The sequence below is a fragment of the Sus scrofa genome, chromosome 2 (genome assembly GCF_000003025.6).
Source record: "Sus scrofa isolate TJ Tabasco breed Duroc chromosome 2, Sscrofa11.1, whole genome shotgun sequence".
NCBI classification, from domain to species: domain Eukaryota; kingdom Metazoa; phylum Chordata; class Mammalia; order Artiodactyla; family Suidae; genus Sus; species Sus scrofa.
In genome coordinates this window covers 32,966,156-32,988,111 of record NC_010444.4, presented here as the reverse complement: position 1 = coordinate 32,988,111, position 21,956 = coordinate 32,966,156, and the positions used below count along the sequence as shown (strand labels likewise).

The following is a 21,956-nucleotide window of genomic DNA, read 5'->3' as shown; positions in this document are numbered from 1 at the left end:
CAGCTCCTAAGATCTGTTTGTTGAAATAAGAAATCAGTGAGATCACATTGCTGTGGTTGTGGCATAGGCCGGCAGCTGCAGCTCCAATTCAACACCTAGCCTGGGAATCTCCATATGCCATGAGTGGGGCCCTAAAAAGACCAAAAAAAAAAAGGAGTCCCCCCCCCACCCCCCGAGAGCTCAGCAGAAACGAATCTGACTAGCATCCATGAGGATGCAGGTTCAATCCCTGGTCTCACACAGTGGGTTAAGGATCTGGCGTTGCTCTGAGCTGTGGTGTAGGTTGCAGACATGGCTCAGACCTGGCGTTGCTGTGGTGTAGGCCTGTGGCTGCAGCTATTTGACCCCTAGCCTGGGAATCTCCATATGCCTCAGAGGGTGCAGCCCTAAAAAGACAAAAAAAGAAAAAGAAGGAAAGAAAGAAAGGAAGGAAGGAAGGAAAGAAGGAAGGAAGATCAGTGAGATCAGTGTTTTTTTTTTTAATGACACTTTAAATATTAAATTTCTTGCCTCATCAGTTTTAACAGATATATTCAAAATGTATCGCACATTCACCTCAGCTCTTCCCATAATCAAGAGAAGCTAAAGCAGCTGTTTATGACCAGGATGCTTATGAAGGCATGGGATTCCTAATGGAGACAGTGTATAAAAACCAACATAAAACTGAATAAAGAGAAAGTCTAATGCATATTATGAAAGATCCCAGGAAAATACTTCTCATCTTGTCTGAAGTCACCTGTGAGCCTCATCACAGCCCTGTCCACCACACTTAAAGCTCACTGCATCCTCTAAGCACAGCTCTATATACCTAAAATACCTGGATCTCAACTCCATCATATGCAACTGAAGCCTGAGTGTGTCCCCAAAAGCCTTACTCTATTAGTTTTGCCATAGTCACATCCCTGTGGCAGGTGAAGGATGGAAAAAAAGGTATAAAATCCCACACAGCTCTAGGTTCATACCCTGGGTCACAAGAGGAAGCTCAATGCCCAGAACTATGGCTGGACTAAGATCACCCCCAAACTGTTCAGGGTACCAACTAAAGGTGAGCAGAGCAGTAGGGAGGAGGAATGAGGAAAGGTTACTGAAAAGAAGTGCTAGGTTTTCTGAAGCATTTGAAAATAATCACTGCACCCATCTGTTCTCTAGGAAATAAGACACATTCCTTCAGCACATGTTTGTTGAACACCCAGTAAGCATCTGACACTTGCCACATACAGGCTTGACAACTTCTGGATTCTTTCCAGACCACATACTACCTATTGCTTTGATTCAGAGGGAAGGAACTGTGATAAGGAAGGCAGCTTCAGCCCTAGGATGGTACCAGCTCATTAGGGTTTTGGCTAAGGTTTGCAACAAATTTGATCAGCTCCTCCCCTGATGAGCTCCATTTGGTCAGGGCTTTGGCTCTTAGAAAAACTAGTGCAAGGTCTCAGAAGCTGAGCTGTAGGGTTTTTTGCTTTTTTGTTTAAGGCCTGCACCTGCAGTACATGGATGTTCCGAAGCCAGGGATCTAATCAGAGCCACAGCTGCGGCAACACAGGATCTACCCCACTGCACTGGGCCTTGACCGGCTTTACCACAGTGGGAACTCCAGCTCAGGTGTAGTTTTGATGACCATCACACATTAGGTTGCCAAATTGTGTCTACGTTGCTTAGTCCTGTTGATTAGGCTCAAATGGCGTTTTCTAAAGCCTTGAAATTTATTTTCAAAATCTTTGGGACCGGAGTTCCCGTCGTGATGCAGTGGTAAAGGAATCCGACTAGGAACCATGAGGTTGTGGGTTTGATCCCTGCCCTTGCTCAGTGGGTTAAGGATCCGGCATTGCCGTGAGCTGTGGTGTAGGCTGCAGACACAGCTCGGATCCTGCGTTGCTGTGGCTGTGGCCATGGCCGGCAGCTACAGCTCCGATTAGACCCCTAGCCTGAGATCCTCCATATGCCGTGGGAGCAGCCCATGAAATGGCAAAAAATGACAAAAAAAAAAAAAAGAAAATCTTTGGGACCAACTTAGTTCTGAGAAATCTGTACAAAGGCCTACAGGAAAATGGACTCCTGAAACTGTTTCTTGTTGCTACAACCAGTCTGGACACATGGCTTAGCTTGGTTTCTCTTACTGATCTCCATTCCTACCAGTGTACTTACTTTTCACTTCTCATTTCTGGAGACTCATTGTTGTAACTGAGTGAGTCACTTCATATGGCTCTATATTCCATTCACTTACTCTGGGTATGAAAGCTTTGTAGTAAAGGGGACTATCTGGTGGTTTACACATAAAGCAAGGGTTCTCTGGCCTGTATTTCTTAGATCTCCTATATTGTGCTTTGTGCAGCTTGACAATCAGAAACTTTCTGAAGATGATGTAATGATTCTGCCCCCAGACCTGCATCACTAAGCCTGTCTCACAAAACATATTCCTGCAGACTGGAGTTCCCACTGTGGCTCAGTGGGTTAAGAACCACTAGTATCCATTCCTGGCTTCGCTCAGTGGGTTAAGGACTCAGTGTTGCCACAAGCTGCAGCGTAGGTCACAGATGCAGCTCAGATCCTCCGCTGCTGTGGCTGTGGCGTAGGCTGGCATCTACAGCTTCAATTCGACCCCTAGCCTGGGAACTTCCATATGCCACAGGTGTGGCCCTAAAAAGAAGAAAAAAAAGATATACCTGCAGAGACAGGCCCTTTGCTCCTATTTCTATATACCCAACAATAGGCATGTAGCATAGAGAAGAGAAAATATGATCAGCATACCTTGGTATTAGGCTCAGCTCTGCTAATAACTAGGTGTATGCCTTTGAATTAGACTATTTGTATTCTGAGCCATGGTTTGATCCAATCTGTGAAATGAGCGGCTTAATCTAGACTTTAATTCCATGAGTAGAGACCATGCCTATTTTGTTTATGGGCCTCAGTATCTAGACTAGTATAGGGTACAAACCGCCAAATGAACAACTGTAGAAATAAACAAATTAAGATGGCTTTAATAACCTCTTTGATTGTAACATTCTTTGATTCCATGACTTCTACTGTTAAGTGCTCAGAGCAGACCCAGCATTGTCTGTAGTTGCTGGGGTTGACACTGCTAACTTCTGTGCTTCAGCTCCTTATTTATGACATAAAATGAATACTGCTTACCATAACCTGCTTCACTGACAATTGCATTTTTTCAGAATAGCTACAAATATTACTAACATGCAGTAATCCACATTTTGGTGTTAAGGGTTTGGACAAGAGTCCTAGTGTCCATAATCTGACTTTTTAGGTATTCATAAAACTCATGAAATTGTAGCAAGATTTTGTGTTTTTAAGACGATGTGTGTTTCCCTTAGGAGTGAGACTGTAGCAGTCATCGAATTTTCAGGAAAAAGGATTAAAAACGATGGGAAAATTGTGGTCATGTGTAAGAATCAGCCCAGGGCTCTAGGTGCCAAACAAGCAGCACCTGTGGATGCAGAGGCCCGTGCAGCCTTTGAGAGGGAAGACAGGTGGGTGTTAGGCCAACAGAGGAAGGTACTTAGCAGGGTCCAAAGAATCTTGAGAGGGGCTGTATTGGCCGGCGGCCTTGGTTTACCTGGCGCACCCCTGTAACTCCATTCCTCTCAGGCTCTCCACCTGGTCCTCTGAGTCATGAGCATCTTCGTCCACATCTTCCTCCTCCTCCTCCCCGTCACCATCGTCGTCGTCCAACGAGAAGCTCTGGTAGCCGAGGGGAGACAACAGCGACAAGGTGGAATTGCTGCAGCTCAGCGGCGGCGACAGCGAACACACCTCCACCGCCTCCAGCCCCTGTCCCCGGGCGCCCTCCATGAGGGCGGAGAAGGAGCCGGAGGAGAGCCGAGACCTGGACCTGCAGGCGGCCAAAAGCCGGGTGTCCGGAAGGGGCGAGGTAGCCCTCCACCGCCCGGCGGCCCTCATCCGGCCCGCCAAGTTCAAACCGGCGGAGCGGAGGTCTAGACGTGCTCTCCCATCAGGCCCTGCGCGTGCCGGCGCGGCCAATCCGGGCCGGCGCTGTCCCTACGTTGCCAGGGCGACGCGTGGAGGCCGCCTATGCTTTGTCCGGGCCTGCAGAGCGTGGCTTCGTGCGCCAAGTCCCCGCCTCCTCCCTGGCTTGGACGTGCACTGCTGCTTGTAATTTAACCCCGAGCTCAACTCCCCGACTAGGTCCTGCTCGTGGCTGACAGCTTGGAGGGCCCGTGCCTTGTTTGCTATGGTGGTGTAGTAGTTCCTTTGGTACAGGAACTGTGCCGTCACTGAATAAGGCACATACTTTTAGGAGGAACTAGGCAGAAGCCAAAAGCCAAAACTACCCCTACATTACAGGGTCAGGGCTACAAGGATCAGATGTGATTTCTCTCAGCAAATGGCCACAAGTGGGTGTATTTTAAGGGCTGGGGGCGAGCCATATCCAAATTTACAGGTGTATCCAATAATGTACTTTTGGTAAAATCTTTCATTGTTTTTGGTAGCACCTCGTCTGCCTCGCATCTTAGAGGAATCCTCGTTTGTTTATGCATGTGAATATTGGGGCTTCTCTGACATCTCTTGTGTACTAGGATCTGTGCTAAGGACTGATGATATATAAGGTAAAAGCCTTGCGATTACATTCTTTGGTGGTGAAGAGCCATACCATTAAAATATTCTGTGATAGGCATTTGATGAGGAATGAAAAAAACTTTGTGGGACCTTGGAAGGAGCACTCTCCTCTTAGGAACTAGGGATGGGGATGAAGGCAGTCAGGGAGAGGTGATAGACACTAAAGTTGCTTTATTAATGCTGACAAAACTGTGTACACGTGTAAGTAAATGGGCTTTGTTCAGCTCATAATGCTCATTGTTAGTAGAAATATCACAAAATGAAAACAAAGAGTAGCTAAAGCAGCACACAGAATTTGTTACTGACCAAAAAGTGATACAAAATCTTTGACGAAATTTAGATCTGCAAATTTTGACACCAGAGAATTATATACAGCAAATAACAATAACCAAGGGTAATTCAGAAGGCAGAAGCTATAATTAATAAAATATGATGTGGTTAAAACTATTTAAACGGAATGTAAATTTTGTTAAAATTTTCAGTAAAAGCATTAAAAATGGAAGAAAACCGAAGCAATTCGAGTAAGAGAGGAATAAAGATGGCTTGAATTTTCATACTCTATTCCAGTTATTCAGTATTGGCGTGTATCTGGTTAAAACCTTTTAAGAGAGCATCTCTAGAGTCATTAACAGCAACAGAAGGCCCTGGGCCACTTCAGCGCTTCACAAAGGAGTAAACTTGAGAAGCTATTCCCAACAGACTTCACCAGCCATTACTGAAGCATAATAGGAAAAAAACATATTTTGATAGGAAAGGGACTGGATTTGAATCAGTTGTTTTCCTCTTATTTGCTAAGTTTCCTTAAACAAAGTTGTTTTGCCTCTCATGTAAAAATCTTTTACAGATTTACTCTTCTGTAAAACAGGGACATAATCTAACTCCTCGTCATATTATCTCATTGATTCTCAAAGCTTCTAGCATAGGACCAGAAGAGAGATAATGGTAAAGTGTCATTTAGACTCCAAAACTGTTCCACTGTAACTTCTTGGTATGGGAATCTAAAATGTTTTAAACAAATTATGCCCTTTCCTTGATGCCTCGGAATCATAATCATGACCAACCATTGCATTATGCTGCAGCAACCCTGGAGCCATGAGGCTAAGAGCTGCTGGTATTGGTGCTTGAACATAATCAAGTCCTGTGGTCTCCTTTCTTACAGCACATTTTCATTACTGGAGCTCAGAAACCATAATCAGTTTTGGTAGAATTATATAAAATGTATAAATAAGCTCAAAGAGGGCCTCTCCCCTTAGGATTCAGAGTATTAGTACCTTCTCATTTTCACGTTCCTGGTATATTTGAGATAATCTCTATTTTTTGCTGGCTTCGTAACTTCCTATAAGGGAAGAGTAATCTTGGCTTGAAAATCTGTTACAAAAATAACCCTGCTGAGTTCCCACTGTGGCTGGACATAGTCTCTGTGAGGATGCGGATTCCATCCCTAGCTTTGCTAAGTGAGTTAAGGATCCAGCATTGCTGCAAGGTGCGGCATCGGTCACAGATACAGCTTGAATCCAGTGTTGCTGTGGCTGTGGCTTATGCCTCAGCTGAAGCTCCAATTTGACCCCTAGCCCAAGAACTTCCATATTCCATGTGGCCATAAAAAGCAGAAGAAACAAAACAAAACAAAACAAAACAAAAAAACCCAAAAAACCAAAAACAAACATTACCAAGTAATAAAATTTAAAAAAAAAATTACCAGGGAGCCCTATGGCAATATATTACACAACTTAGAATACTGTATCCCTGGACATATTGAAATATTTTCAGATGAGACAGTATGTCTTAGATTTACATCAAAATAATCCAAAAGGGAGTTCCCATTGTTGTTCAGCAGAAACGAATCTGACTAGTATCCATGAGGTAGCAGCTTTGATCCCTAGACTCGTTCAGTGGGTTAAGGATCCGGTGTTGCCATGAGCTGTGGTGTAGGTCGCAGACATGGCTCGGATCCTGCGTTGCTGTGGCTGTAGTGTAGGCCAGTGGCTAAAACTCCATTTCGACCCCCAGCCTGGGAACCTCCATATACAGAGAGTGTGGCCCTAAAAAGACAAAAAACAAAACAAAAGCCCCAACAACAACAACAAGGGAAGACTGAAAAACTCACAACCAAGAGGAGACTAAGGAGACACGATGACTAAATGTAATGTGAGATCCTCGATGGGATCCTGCAACAGAAAAAGGAAATCTGAATCAAGTATGGATTCTAGTCATTAGTAATGTATAAATATTGGTTCATTAATTGCAACAAATGTGCCTTGCTAATGTAAAATGTTAAAAACAGGGAAAACTGAGTGTGAGGTATATGGGAACTCTCTACTTTCTTCTCAATTTCTTCTATAAACCTAAAACCATTCTAAAAATAATAATAATAATCCAAAGGGTAGAGGGACTTAAGAAGGGTGAGTGAATGTGATGAAGATGAAGCAAGATTTACAACTGCCAAGGTTGGATGACAGGTGTGGGCAGTGAGGGCTGTGGAATGAGAGGAGGGCTAATGTGACTATTCTACTTTGGTTATGGGAATTCCAAACATATACCAAAGTTTAAAACAAACATAAAAAGTGTCTTAAATTAAGAGGAACGTGGAGTTCCCATTGTGGCTCAGTGGGCTATGAACTCAACTAGTATCCATGAGGGTGTGAGTTTGATCCCTGGCTGGCTGTAGTGTAGGTCACAGACTTGTTCAGATCCCGAGTTGCTGTGACTACTAGCTGCAGCTCCAATTAGACCTCTAGCCTGGGAACTTCCATAGGCCATAGGTGCGGCCCTAAAAATCAAAAAAAAAAAAAAAAAGGAAAAGGAAAAGGAACTGGATGCTGGTTTGGGTTCTAATCTGCTATGTGTGTCAGGTATTCACATAAATTTCACTAAGTCCTCTAATTTCCCATCTGTAAAATGAGGTCTTGATGATTGTGACTATTGAGTTACTTCTAAGCACAGTATTCCATCCTTATCCACAGGGGACGTGTTCCAAGAACCCCAGTGGATGTCTGAAACTGCAGATAGTACTGAACCCTATGTACATTATGTTTTTTTTTCTATACAGTTGAATTTATAAATTAGGCAGAATAAGAGAATATCTGAATTGCCAGCATCACTATTCTCATGCTTTGGGGCTATTATTAATTAAAATAAGGGTTACTTGAACACAAGCGCTGAGATATAGAGTCAGAGGTGGCTAATAAGTGATTAACTGGCAGGATACGCTGGAAAAAGGCATGATTTGTTATGGAACGTAATGCAAGAATTGCACAAGATTTCATCATGCTACTTAGGGTGGGCAATTTAAAACTTATGAATTGTTGGGAGTGCTTGTCTTGGCTCAGGAGAAATGAATCTGACTAGTATCCATGAGGACACAGGTTCAATCCTTGGCTTGCTCAGTGGGTTAAGGATCTGGCTTTGCCGTGAGCTGTGGTGTAAGGTTGCAGACATGGCTTGGATCTGGCATTGCTGCGGCTGTGATATATGCTGGCGGCTACAGCTCCAATTCAACCCCTAGCCTGGGAACCTCCATATGCTTCGGGTATGGCCCTAATAAGACAAAAAATAAAATAAAATAAAAACTTATGAATTGTTTCTGGAATTTTCCATTTAATATTTTCAGACTGAAGTTGACCATGGACAAGTAAAACCATGGAGAGTGAAACCACGGATAAGGGAACAGAGGGCAGACTATTGCATTTGGGCAATTGACTGCATTTGGAATCAGGCTTTTTTTTTTTTTCTTTTTCTTTTTAGGGCCATTCCTGTGGCATAAGGAAGTTCCCAAGGCTAGGGGTCAAATTAGAGCTGCAGCTGCTGGCCTACACCACAGCCATGGCAATGCCAGATCTAAACCTCATCTGAGACCTATGCCACAGCTTATGGCAACACCAGATCCTTAACTCACTGATGGAGGCCAGGGATTGAACCCAAATCCTCATAGATTCTATGTCGAGTTCTTAACCTACTGAGCCACAATAGGAACTCTGATACAGGTTTTTTAATCATTTTGTTTTTGTTTTTTGCCATACCCACTGCATGTAGAATTTCCCAGACCAGGGACTGAACCCAGGCACAGCGTTAACCCAAGCCACTGTAGTGACAACGCTGGATCCTTAACCCACTGTGCCACAGGAGAACTCCAATTATTTGCTTTTAAATAATATCTAATTAACTTAATAATTAAAGATAATTAATATCTTGTATTTCACAATTTGTTTTCCAGGAGTATGATTCAAACTTAGGATGAAACCTCACTTCCAAATTCCAGTAAAGTGTTCTCCCAGCATTTCTTCTAATACTCCTAAAAATATTTTACTTTAATTTACTTAAACAATAAGCAAATTCATTCCTATAGCTAATTATAAATTAAGACAAAATAGATCACTTTCCAGAAACTTTAATAATTCAAGACACTGCATACAATATTGTATTTCCTACTATATGTAGAGTAGTTTACCACATTATTTTAGATATCTTCTGTTCTAAATGAATGCAGTGAAAGTACTCAGTAACATGACTTTTAGGAAAAAAAACTTTTAGCTAGATTTTTTTTTTTACCAAGTTATGATTTAATATTTATCAGATGTGTAATATACAAACAGGATAGCAATTTAAAAAACTTGTGAATAGTTGGCCTTACAAAATTACAACACACTGTAAATAAATCCCTCCCACATTTTATACAAACTACATGATTTTGATATACAAAGATTCTGTCTTTATTACACTGACAATGTACAACCAAGACTATTTACAATGCAAAAAGTATATAAACCACAATTTAACATTCTGCTACTGGCAGCCACTATAGTTTAGGAGGTAGCTTTAATTAAACGAAATGAACAGAAGCCACATTTCCCAACTTGTGTTCTAAAAATAATTTACATAAGATAAAAATTCATTATATGCACATTATGTACAGTTTAATTATTAAACTGCAATCTAGCTTAATGTTTTTTAGTATATCCTGAATAACTAGTATGGCAGTGGGTTTGCTATTGATTTAGCATGTTGTTCAAAAAACATATTGAACATTTATGATTTTAAGACTCCACATAGTGACATGTTAAAAGTCTATAGATGAAAATCAAGTAAATTTTTTAATTTTTAAAGACAGAGGCCCAAACTTTATTCCTTTTTTTTTTTTTCTTAGTAATATATTTGTCTTGTCTCACAAGAACCATTTCTGAGCTGTTGCACAGGCTCCTGTAAATCACAGTAAGGGGAAAAATGTGTGGACGCATCCATATAATAGCCTAAGTTTAAGAGAATCCAGCTCGCTAAGAAGTAAATGTAAGTGCTTTGTGTCATGATTACTACCAATTTATTCCAACTAAATGAAATCATTTGCCAAAATTTACTTTCTGTATAATTTGAACTATAGGTAGATAATATAACCAACAAAATTGGAATATACGAGTAAAGCCAATGATATTAGGAAGAGTTTTATCAATGAGAACATTACAGGAAGCCATCAAATCCCTCAGATACCATTAAAATCCCATGTTAGTAGTTTAGCCAAATTTACTAAACTCATGCAGCAATTATCGCTTTACTTTTTCCTAGCTGTGTGATCACAAAAATGGAAGAAAAAAATTTACTCTGATTGAAACAAAGCAAAGTATAATGACTGAAGACACATGTGTTCAGGTATTCTTTGAAAATCTGACAGTTGTTAATATTGTTTTAAAAACATCTTCGGGTTTTAGATTTTATAAATCTCTTAAACAAGCAAAATTGATGATTCTAGTTTGTCAAAGATGGAAAATGCAAGAAGATAATGCCTACATATACTCTCCTAGTTCTATCTGGGAAATAATCCCTTTTTTTGGCCCTGCAGTAAGTTGTCCTGAGATTAATGGGGAGACATTAGGTAAAACGAGCAAGACTGTTTTTCAGTTATATAAAATCACCGTTTAAAATATTCTTAAAAAATATTAACAGCTGTTCTGTATCCTGTGCTGAATTGAAAACCAGGTATAAATTTGCTGCCTATGGATCAGAAAAACCCAAAATTATATTGCTATGAGATACATAAAATCTTTTTCAATTATAAATTTTGTTTGGAATAGACTACACATTGCTTGGACACTGCATTTTTTCATCAGCTGATAAGTTTAGGCACTTGTTCCTTGAAAAGGTCTGGTTTAAGAAATAAACTGCCACCTTCTCCTTATTTAAGTGACACCAGGCAGTGATCACAGAAGTGCTTCCAAGATGAGACATCAGATTAAGGTTCATTCTACCAAGACTGTGATTTTGGTTGACGGGGGAACCAGTTACAAACACATGGATTCAGTCTTTGACTCTTGGGAGATTGTAGGCATAGCGCACCAAAGGGAATCCTCGACTCTGATAGAAGCAGGCTCGTCCACAGGCCTGCACCTGATCAGAACTGTCCGAGACAAAGGAATCTTCTTCATCTGCATAATCGGAGTGGGCAGACTGTGTGCCACAGTCAGACCAATAGCCATCTGGCCTTTGGCAAGAACCCACTGCCAAGGCAGGACAGCTGTGTGATTTTATTAAGTGTTTGCAGGACACTGGCTTTGTCAACAGAAAGGACTCGCAGCAGTCACACACGCTCAGGTTACCCTGCAAATGTGAGTACATGCCACAGTCATAGTAGAAATCCTGGTCCACGCAACCAGCTTGGCTGCTGGTGGAAACTGACACAGAGCCGCTTTTCTTGGTGATATGGCGCTTCAGTAACTTCCAGTCTTCTTTAAACTTTGGGTTAAAGAAAACGTACAGGACTGGATTCAGGCAAGCAGGCAATGGGAAAAATATCAGCGTAACAGACTTCATTATTTCAGGGCTGATAGAGATTGCAGTGATCAATGGTGCAAATGAGAAAAATGCAACGGGGCAGAAAAAGATGCAGTTGGTGAAGATGAGCCAAGCAACATGCTTAATCATGCTAGAATGTGAGTTCTCTGAAAGGTCTTCTTTTTCCAGGTTGCAGTAGAGTTTAGTGTAGATAATGGCCATTAATAAAAATGCTAGGGAGTTTAAGAGCACTAAGGTTACCGTAAATCCCAACGATGGGGTTTCCCCTGTGGGAAATGGCAAGCACAGGGGTGATGCAGAATACTCCCCTCCATGGAAAAGGGGGAAACAGCCTGCTACTGCAGCCCCCAGAAAAGCAAAAAAGGCAGCAATCTGGAACTGTTTGAGATGATCGCTTTTCCCATTTTTCATTATATCTTTTGCAGATAAGCTTCTTTCCACAGCTGCTAACATTAATAAAAATATGGCACTTTCAGAGGAGAAAACGGCAAGAAACCCGGCTATTTTGCAGCCACTGCCAATCTCCCACCAAATGCCAAATTCAGCAAATCGGCCCCAGGACACGGCATCCAGAAAAGTTAAGATGCCAGTATAGGCTCCCATGAATAAGTTAGATACAGAAATCAGGCCTATGAACAATTTGGAGGAAGGCAGTGATGTACAAGATGCAAATGTTGTTAAAATGACAAGCAGGTTGAAAAACAAGGCCACCAAGAAAATGAACCACACTGTGAGACGGATCATCCAACTTCCCAGTAAATATTCACAGGGCTTAAAAGCACCTACAAAGAAAGAGAGAGAGAGAAATAAAAGAATAACTAATCTGCTACCATATTGAGCTAAATTGAAATGACTGCATTTCTTAGATATTTTCAACATTGGACTAGGCTATTGAAAATATATCTTAATATATTGTTTTAATATATTTTTATCTCATTTCTTTTATTAATTATTTGGCAAAGTCAAACAGTGATAGTTAAAAGAGAATTTTTCACTTTTTCTTATACCTAATATACACAGCACAGTGTCTAGGACGTGAGAGGGACTTCATATACTGAGGGCTTAGAATCAGATGCACCAGGGTTTGAGTTTGGGGTTCACAACTTGTGCTCTTTCTTGAGAGGGCAACTTAAAACCTTTATAAACTTCATTTTCTCACCTGTGGATAATGACATCTATTTCACAGAGTTGTGTAGTTTAAGTAAAATTACTTACGTAAGGTACTTAAGCAGGCTACTGGGTACTAAGTTGAACATAATAGTTTGGGATCCATTCTACTTCCTTCCTAGTCCTAATATACTTTATATTAATGATATATATGCATGTATTATATATATTTTTATATATGTACATTTCTCATAGCTTTCAAACGCAATCTGATAAGCAGGTTAAGATGGGTATAATTATCCCCATTTTTCATCCAGAGAAACTGAGATTTCAAAGTGTTTGGTTGACCTGACAAGGGTCATTCAGTAAGACAGTATAGGGAGGGATAAACCGCACTGATGTTAACTAGTCATATAAATCTATGTCCAATAAAACCCTGCATAATTTAAAAACTAGGAGTGCAAGAACTAATTTAGGGAAGTTCCCTTTGTGGTGCCTCAGAGATGAACCCGACTAGTATTCATGAAGATGTAGGTTCGATCCCTGACCTCACTCAGTGGCTTAAGGATCCAGTGTTGCTGTGAACTGTGGTGTAGGTCACAGATGTGGCTCAGATCCTCCACTGCTGTGGTGTAGGCTGGCAGCTGCAGCTCCAATTCGACCCCTAGCCTGGGAACTTCCATATGCCACAAGTACAGCTCAAAAAAAGCAAAAAAGCAAAAAAAAAAAAAAAAAAGAAGAAGAAGAAAGAAAGAACTAATTTAGTAACTGAGTTGTCTGTTCGAGTAACTGACTTCAGCATGCTAGTTATGTCCCAAATAATAACTGTTTTATTTTAAAGTTAGTTAAGGAAAAAAACAAGATTTTGTCCACAAAGCACAAGAAAACTATGTACTGCAATAGCCCAAAAGACACATTCTGACTTATCTTTCTGGATTGTCCTGAAGTTTGACACATCCCATAAAGCACTGTAATCACAGAGCTAACAAGCCAGCTCTGCACCATTTCTATCATTGTGACTCAAGAACTTAAAGACATTTTTTTCCTAATTAATTTTTTATTCCTCCTTCAGGAAAGTGTTAAGAGGAAGCTTTCACCTTCACCTCTGTATCTGAACCCGTCTGCAAGGATCAAGGAGTAACTCATCCAGCCTGGGAGAACAGGACACCCTTTGGAAAGTGTTTGACTAGTGGGTGGAGAAACTTTCCCTCAAAAGCCTGGGAAGCCAGCTCCATCCAGTCTGTCTTTGGAAACCTGCTGCCTCCTCCAGTTCTAACAGAAGGTTCCTGCTCTCCTTCACTTCCTGTTTCTGAGTCAGCACACGGGTGTCTCTGTGTTACTACAATTAAGGGGAGTGGAAGAAGCAGGCCTGCGATTAACTCCTATTGCAGCCTGGAGAGATGAGCTCAGACCAACTTTCCTATTGGTTGACCCTTAAGGTTGAAATGTAGTATGGAACAGTGGAATCTCTGCATATTTGGGTCTAGCCCCCAACCCTTTACTTTGCTTTTATTACAGCAAAGAAATTCCCTTCCTTATGTACATTCGCTAACAGAAGAACCCCAGAGGGACAAGTGAGTGAACTTTACCTCTTAACTTCTAGTAATCAATATAGAAATGGAATAAAATAATTACATAGACGTAAATGATTCTTGTCAATCCCATTCACTCCTCCAATCACTTTAAGCTTATTCTCTGCACCAGGCACTGTGCTAAGTATTAAAAGAACACATGCACAGCAGAGTTCCCAGCATGGCTAGGCAGAAACAAATCTGACAAGCATCCATGAGGACACAGGTTCAATCCCTGGCCTTGCTCAGTGGATTAAGGATCTGGCATACCCGTGAGCTGAGATGTAGGTCACAGACGTGGTTCAGATCCAGTGTTGCTGTGGCGCAGGCCAGCAGCTACAGCTCTGATTCGACCACTAGCCTAGGAACCTCCATATGCCATGGGTGTGGCCCTGAAAAAAAAAAAAAAATACACAGCCCCTGAAGCTGCTCACAATTCAGTAGTAATCATTAAAGAATCCATATACTTATGATTCTCAGTTATAAAATTAATGTCCAATCATCCTGTGCAATCAACTGAAAGAATCTACTTCATAGCAAACAATTTAGCCATTGTTTTCGTTTTGTTTTTGTTTTTTTTTTGTCTTTTTAAGGGCTGCACCCACAGCATATGGAAGTTCCCAGGCTAGGGGTCTAATTGGAGCCATAGCCACTGGCCTACTTCACAGCCACAGCAACATGGAATCTGAGCCGCATCTGTGACCTACAGCACAGCTCACAGCAACGCCGGACCTTTAACCCACTGAGCGAGGCCAGGGATTGAACTGACAACCTCATGGTTCCTAGTCAGATTCATTAACCACTGAGCCACGAGGGGAACTCCTTAGCCAATGTTTAAATTTTTCTTTAATTGTAAAATTCTAAATCCGTCTTCTCTGATGGATTAGCCAGAGTACAACCTCACAGTCACAACCAAATATGTGGTGTCAGTTTAGTAACTTTCACGAGTCTACTGAAGTTCAAAGAGATAAAATAGAAAAGTAAAGGCAAGATTGCATTAAAAAAAAAAAAAAAGGTTAATAGTAAGATCCTTATAGACCATTAACTTATAGAATGGGTCTTGGAGTTAAAGTTGCATGAAGAAAGTGTCTCTCCATCCTTAATGTGTATAATCCTCAACTAGAGAACTTGCTGATACAAAGATTCTGAATCCCTGAGAGATGCCAAGGAGTTCCCACTGTGGCTCAGTGGTTAACGAACCCGATTAGCATCCTTGAGGATGCGGGTTCAATCCCTGACCTCGCTCGGTGGCTTAAGGATCCGGCATTGCCATGAGCTGTGGTGTAGGCCACAGATGCAGCTCGGATCCCGTGTTGCTGTGGCTGTGGCTATGGTGCAGGCCAGTGGCTCAGCTCCGGTTGGACCCGTAGCCTGGGAACCTCCATATGCCACAGGTGCAGCCCCCACCCCACAAAAAAGAGAGATGCCAAAACTCCTGGTACACAGACCACACTGAGTCAGGCCTTCTGAAACCGTCTAGTCCCACACCTGTTACAGAAATCACATCTGTCCCCAGGAGTTTTAGATATATTTGCCTAATGTCTGTTTAAAGCAAGAAACTGCAGCCAACTATCTTGGCCTTACCTGTTGAGGGTGTACAGTGGATAATGATTTGACTGTGTTCCTCATTGTCAACACTGCTTGTGACACCTGTTCCATCAGTGGAACCTGAATATATAACACAAACTGTATTTAATTCCAGCTTTAGGCAGTTCAAAGGAGCCATATTTTCTAATGCATCTTGTATGTGATATGAGTTCATATTGTACCAGCTCAAAAACATATTAAATATGATGAGAACATGGTACACAAAAGCCATTTTTCTCCACAGATTTCATATTGATCCTTCACAAACTGCTTACAATAACAGAGACTTTGATTAACGTAGTAAAGAATGTTCTATTTTACAAAGTTCAAGCACTTGCCTTTCTCCTTTGCCACACTGTAGTCTTGGAGGCTGTTATCGTCTGTGTTTGAATGTGCATAGGAGTCACAACCCCAAAATGCACAGCACTGATAAGCATATGGTACAGATAAAGACCTGGAAAAAAATTGCAAAATCTACCCTGAATACCAGCTTCACAGACATGCTTTTGTTTTGTAAAAAGTAAATACTTTAAACTGATCATTATCCTCTCTGGAATCAGTTTCCTCATCTGTAAAAAATAAAAAACTCTGGTATCAAATGACACCATGAGTTTCTCCATTTATATAAGGTATGAAAAAGTGAATTTGGATCAAGCCATATTTAAAAGATAATGGCAGGAGTTCCCATTGTGGCTCAGTGGAAATAAAACCAACTAGTATCCATGAGGATGTGGGTTAAATCCCTGGCCTCACCCCAGTGGGTCACTGATCCAGCATTGCCATGAGATGTGGTGTAGGTTGCAGACATGGCTCAGATCTGCCATTGCTGTGGCTGTGGTGTAGGTCAGCAGCTGTAGCTCCAATTTGACCCCCAGTCTGGGAACTTCCATATGCTGCAGGTGCGGCCCTAAAAAGCAAAAAAAAAAAAAAAAAAAAAGAGGTAATGGCAATACTGCAAAGTAAAGTAAAATCTGATCAGACTTTTTTTACAAATGAATTAACCACACCCAATTTATCATAAGAAACTGGTAGTTGCACTTAAAATAAATGTCCCAGGTCCTATGTGACTTATATCATTAAATGAATTCACTTTGTTTGTATAAGTATAATGAAGATTTATTTTCTTCTCCCACAATTATATTCCTAAGCCCTCTCTCTACTATATCTTATGAGACTCCTCCCCTCTTAACTCTAATTCCTCTGTGAAGTATTACAATAGTGTATTGATTTCTAGTAGGTTCATATGTGGTTTCTGCCATCATGCTGCAAATGACAAATCCCATTATATATAAAACCATTCTGATGTAGAGCTATGTTACCTCTGATATCAAGGTCTACAATTCCTATTCTCAACAACAATGGAATAATGCTCTGTTCCATTTTTTTTCCCCTAATTTAATGAGGATCAAGGATGAAAATACTCTTAAATGATACACTCTCAGAAAACCTGGGAACCACAGGAAAAAAGGACACTCCTATAATTTGGAGGGCTACCAAAACCTCCACAGGAAAAAAAAAAAAAAAAGAAAGAAAGAAAAAAGAAAAAAAAGAAAGGAAAAATGAGCAAAAAACACACCTGAGATTAACAAAGTCTTTTGCTGCTAAGGCTTCTTTCAACTTGAAGTTGCCCACAAGTTTCAGTTGATTTAGCCCATTTAGGCCTTCCGTTGGAAATGAAGTTAATTCATTGAAACTTATATCTCTAAAAAGTGAATGAGACTTCAAATTAACTCCTAAGATACAAATCACATAAAAACATCTGTACGTGTGCTAACATCATACATATTAGAGGTCTAAGAGGAAGTTTAGGTGTGAGCAAACCATCTTAGAAGCTGTCACTATCTCATAACAGGTTAGCATTTATACAAGGGAACACCAAACAGAGAAAAAGATTTGGATAGGTCAATGCAAAAACACAAGTTTCTGCAGCCTATTTACTACTTCCATGATATTTCTGCATAAGACTGTCAACTTACAGGTTAGTTATTGACCCAAGCTTGGCAAAAGCTCTGTCGTGAATTTCATGGATCAGGTTTCTACTCAGATCTCTGAAATGATTTAAAGAAAAAAAAAATTGTCACCCATTTCAAATAAACTCAAAATGCAGTTACTGTGACTATACTTTAGAATCTGCTGTAGTCACAGTATTCCCAATAAGATAACAAAGATCTTTAATCCTAATCAACAACATTTTTTGTGTTTATGTTGAACGGTTCCCCTTCACGACAATCTATTTCTTGGAATGTGTTCCAGGGAGCAGTAATTCTTTTGGCATCTGTTTTAAAACAGTTGTGAATTTTCTTCCCCTTATCACTCTGGTACCCATTCAAACATATAAATGATATGATATAACCTTTGGTACTATTAACTAGGTGAGGAAAAGCACAGCTCCCAACAAAGCTGAAAATAAAAACAGGCTTCGTGTTATTTGCCATCTCAAAGGTTGGTGATAAGACTGTGAAGGAAGACAAATAATCAATATGCAAACAAGAGCATTCCAGAAGGGCTTCAGATATCATTCTTTCCCCAAGCAGGAAATAAGAACCCTATCAACAGCCAGAGCCATATACTACATTCAGGAACACACCCTGAGGAATTCTGATCTTACAGAATTAATAAAACAGAGACATAATCTGCAACCACACTCAAGTCGAACCTTAATGGAAATTTGAAGATAGGGTCAATTCATTCCATGTCACATCCCCTGGATAAAAGGAAAACTTGACAAACGTGGTTTCAAATCATGAAAAGGCCAGCTAGCTGTTCATTGTTGTCACTTATCAGTGCTCTAGAAGTGATGGCAGTTAGGAGCCAGTCCCCTTGCCCACTGCTGCCCGCACCCACAGTAAGCCTGTGAGCAACCAGGAAAGACCCAGCAACCTAACTACCAAGAAAGTATTTTCTAGTGGGACCCATGTTTAATTTCTTAATGGGGATCAACTGGAAAACAGATTTTAATACATGTAATGTCACTTCACTGTCAATAATGTTTCCATTTTTTTCCTGTATTTAAAAAAAAGAGTGTTCCCTAGTTGAGTGAATTGTGTTTTCCGCACTGCACGAAGGCCGTGACATGGTATGTCTCAGTCACCTCTTTGTTCCCAAGTGCTTAATAGAGGACTGGGCATCAATATACACTCAAATACAAAGCACTGTAAAATATTTTCTTTAACTGAAATCTAGCTGATTTACCATGTGGTGTTAGTTCCAGGTATATAACACAGTGATTTAGTTTTATAAAATCTGTTTTTGCAGATTCTTTTCCTATATAGGTTTATAAAATATTGAGTAGAGTTCCCTGTGCTATATAGTAAGTCCTTGTTGGTTATCTATTTTATTTATAGTAATATACAAAAACACTTTTTAAATGAGTGCTTCTGCTGCATAATAGCTATGTTTGTCATGACAGATACCCCAGTTCAGGGGTCAGTTACCTTTTTCTGCAGAGGCCCAGAGAGCAAATATCCTTCATCTCTGGGGGGAGGGGGGTGCGGTCACATGGTGGCCACTGCAACTATTTGTCTATGCCAGAGCTTGGTGAAAGCAGCTTTAGACAATACTTAAACAAAGGGGCATGGCTGTGGCCTAGAAAAACTTAATTTACAGAAAAACAAGGCCAGCTGGATCTGACCCACAAGCTACAGTTTGCCCACTCCTGCCCTGACAAACTGGCAAGCTTCATTATTATGGCTTGAACATTCACAAGATGCATTTCTCAGGCTATACATGTTATACTTTCTTACTCACAAATGGGCAACCTCATAAAAGAGCTAAGGTTAAAAAAAAAAATACTGAAAGGAAATTATTTATGAAATACCACGTGGTAAAGTTTGGAAAACAATATTTATATATAATAAATCCTCTATTTCTGTATATCTAGTAACACAGGAATTGTAATGACATTAATTTACAGCTTGACGAAATTTTTATTTGTCTCTAATAATCAGAGAGGAACTTACAGAATTCTTAGGGATGTCAGGCCTTGAAAAGTACCTTCCTTTATTTGGTGGATCTGATTACGTTGCAAAGAACTGAAAATAGAATAAGAATGAAAGATAAAAGAAAGAAAAAAATATTTTCTATTTTGAAAAATAACTTTTCTGAAGTTCCTGTCATGGCTCAGAGGTTAATGAATCTGACTAGCATTCATGAGGACGCAGATTTGATCCCTGGATTAAAGATCCAGCATTGCTGTGAGCTGTGGTATAGGTCAAAGATGTGGCTGGGATCCTGCGTTGCTGTAGCTGTGATGGTAGTATAGGCTGGCAGCTATAGCTCCGATTCGACTCCTAGCCTGGGAACCTCCATCTGCCACGGGTGCAGCCCTAAAAAGCAAAAAAAAAAAAAAAGGAAAGAAAGAAAAATTACCTTTCTCACTTAAACTTTTCCTAAGTTTAAATATTTATCAGTAACATTAATTGATCTGTGAAAAGTAAAGAGAACTGTTGTTTCCACATCTGTAAGATGAAAGGGCTAGACTAACTGGTATTCCATCCACAATTGCATTGGGAGTTAAGGTACACTACCCGAATTCCTCATAAACCCCTCTCAGAAGTGAGAGCAGGAAGACAACACACCACCAAGTACCACAGAAGGAAGGGTAGAGGAAGGAGGAAATAAAGAATAGGAGTATTGATGCCTCCTTCTCCTCTCCTTCCAGTTAACTTTATCAGAGCTGTCCTCTGTAGCTACACTGAAAATATCCACATCTGGTCCAGTTTTTGTTTGGTTTTTCATATACACTGCCCTCCCCCCAGCATGTCTCACAGAATGCCTGATAGACAGGTGCCCAATAAATGCTGGTCACATGAACACACCTGGTACATCCAGGCGTTCACTCATAAGAACACCTGGTTACGAGAATTTCTAATTTCTCAGCATGAAAGCCATTTATTGAAAACAGGAAATACTCGAAGAATTCACAATAGACCACAGCCAAAAGAGTAAGTTAAAGACAAACTTACATTTCTTCCAGAGCATAGCAACCATTAAAGCTTGGAAGGTCTTTTATGTTGTTGTAAGACAAGTCCCTTAAAACAATGGAAATTAACAAATTAGTCTTACATTATCAGAATACTATATTAAAAGTGCTTTACCCAAAAGCATCGAGAGTAGCGCTAAGATCTGTAATAAAAAGATATGGCTGGGAGTTCCTGCTGTGGCGCAGTGGGTTAAGAATCCGACTACAGTGGCTCAGGTCACTGCGGAGGCCCAGGTTTGATCCCTAGCACTATGCAGTGGGTTAAAGGAGCCGGGCTTTCCAAGGCTGTGGCTGGGATTCAGTCACAGGAACTTCCATCTGCTGCAGGTTCAGCCATTAAAAAAAAAAAGAAGAAAGAAAAAGAAAAAGAGAGAGAGATGGCTAACAAGAAAAGCAACTCTTTTTTTTTTTTCCCTAAGACTTGTAAGCTTTCTAGAGTACCACAGTAATAGAGTAGGCTTATAATAAATATGAAAAATATAATGCAGAAAATATATAAAAATTACATAGCATTGTTTTTTAATTTATATTTTTATAACATTGTTTATACCATAAATAATTTCTATGTCATTGTTTAATTAAAGAGCTATTGAGAGAAGTGGTATGAGTACTCACATGTTAAAAAATATTTATATTAAATAAAAAATCAGGACTAGTTAACTCTCAGTTAATCCCACTTCAGTTTTTCCTCAACGGTGATCCCTATGTTTGATATTCCGTGACACCACTTAATTACTTGCTTGATCAATTAGTCACTTATTTTGTTACTCTCTCTCTCCATTGAATACTTATTAACAACTTAGTCACTTAACTGTTTGTTCTTGTGACATTTTTACATCCTTTATTTACTTTTAATTTCCAGGGCAGCTTGGAGATTTTGGAAAGCTCCATGCTTGCTGGTTCCTGATCCAAGAAAGATTTGGGCTCTTACTTAGGTTATGGATGAAAGGGCAGCATACAGAGAGCTAACTCCCCTGAAGCAACTAGAATAAGAATGAGGAGTCAGGATAAAAATAGCAATGAAGAAAGGTCCTACTCTGGTTTTACTTCGTTCAAAGTCAAGTCACAAGACATGAGATATATACATAATGGTAAAACCCAATTCAAATAGACATGACGGAGAATTTCCTTTGTGGCTCAGCAGTTAACGAACCCGACTGGGGTCCGTGAGGGTGCAGGTTCCATCCCTGGCCTCAATCAGTGGGTTGGGGATCCCACGTTGCTGTGACTGTGGTGTAGGCCAACAGCTGCAGCTCCGATTCGACCCCTGGCCTGGGAACTTCATGTGCCGCAAGTGCAGCCCTAGAAAGCAGAAAAAAAAAAAAAAAAAGACCTACCCA

The 21,956-nt window shown here is 40.4% G+C and overlaps 2 protein-coding genes across 3 annotated transcripts in view; both read right to left on the bottom strand.

Moving 5' to 3' along the window:
• CCDC34 (coiled-coil domain containing 34) overlaps window positions 1-4,012 on the bottom strand; it is a 37,147-nt gene extending 33,135 nt beyond the window's left edge. Inside the window, exon 1 of the mRNA XM_003122907.4 lies at window positions 3,569-4,012. Within this exon, the coding sequence (XP_003122955.1) occupies window positions 3,569-3,912 (344 nt within the window). The 5' untranslated portion in view covers window positions 3,913-4,012. The remainder of the gene's footprint in view (window positions 1-3,568) is intronic.
• Window positions 8,962-21,956, bottom strand: part of LGR4 (leucine rich repeat containing G protein-coupled receptor 4) — a 107,314-nt gene continuing 94,319 nt past the window's right edge. For both annotated transcript variants that reach the window (XM_021083233.1, XM_013994475.2), the window contains exons 12-18: window positions 20,600-20,665; window positions 19,595-19,666; window positions 17,612-17,683; window positions 17,212-17,337; window positions 15,974-16,089; window positions 15,633-15,716; window positions 8,962-12,152 (exon numbers count right to left, since the gene is read on the bottom strand). In XM_021083233.1, the coding sequence (XP_020938892.1) occupies window positions 10,876-12,152; window positions 15,633-15,716; window positions 15,974-16,089; window positions 17,212-17,337; window positions 17,612-17,683; window positions 19,595-19,666; window positions 20,600-20,665 (1,813 nt within the window). In that variant the 3' untranslated portion in view covers window positions 8,962-10,875. The remainder of the gene's footprint in view (window positions 12,153-15,632; window positions 15,717-15,973; window positions 16,090-17,211; window positions 17,338-17,611; window positions 17,684-19,594; window positions 19,667-20,599; window positions 20,666-21,956) is intronic.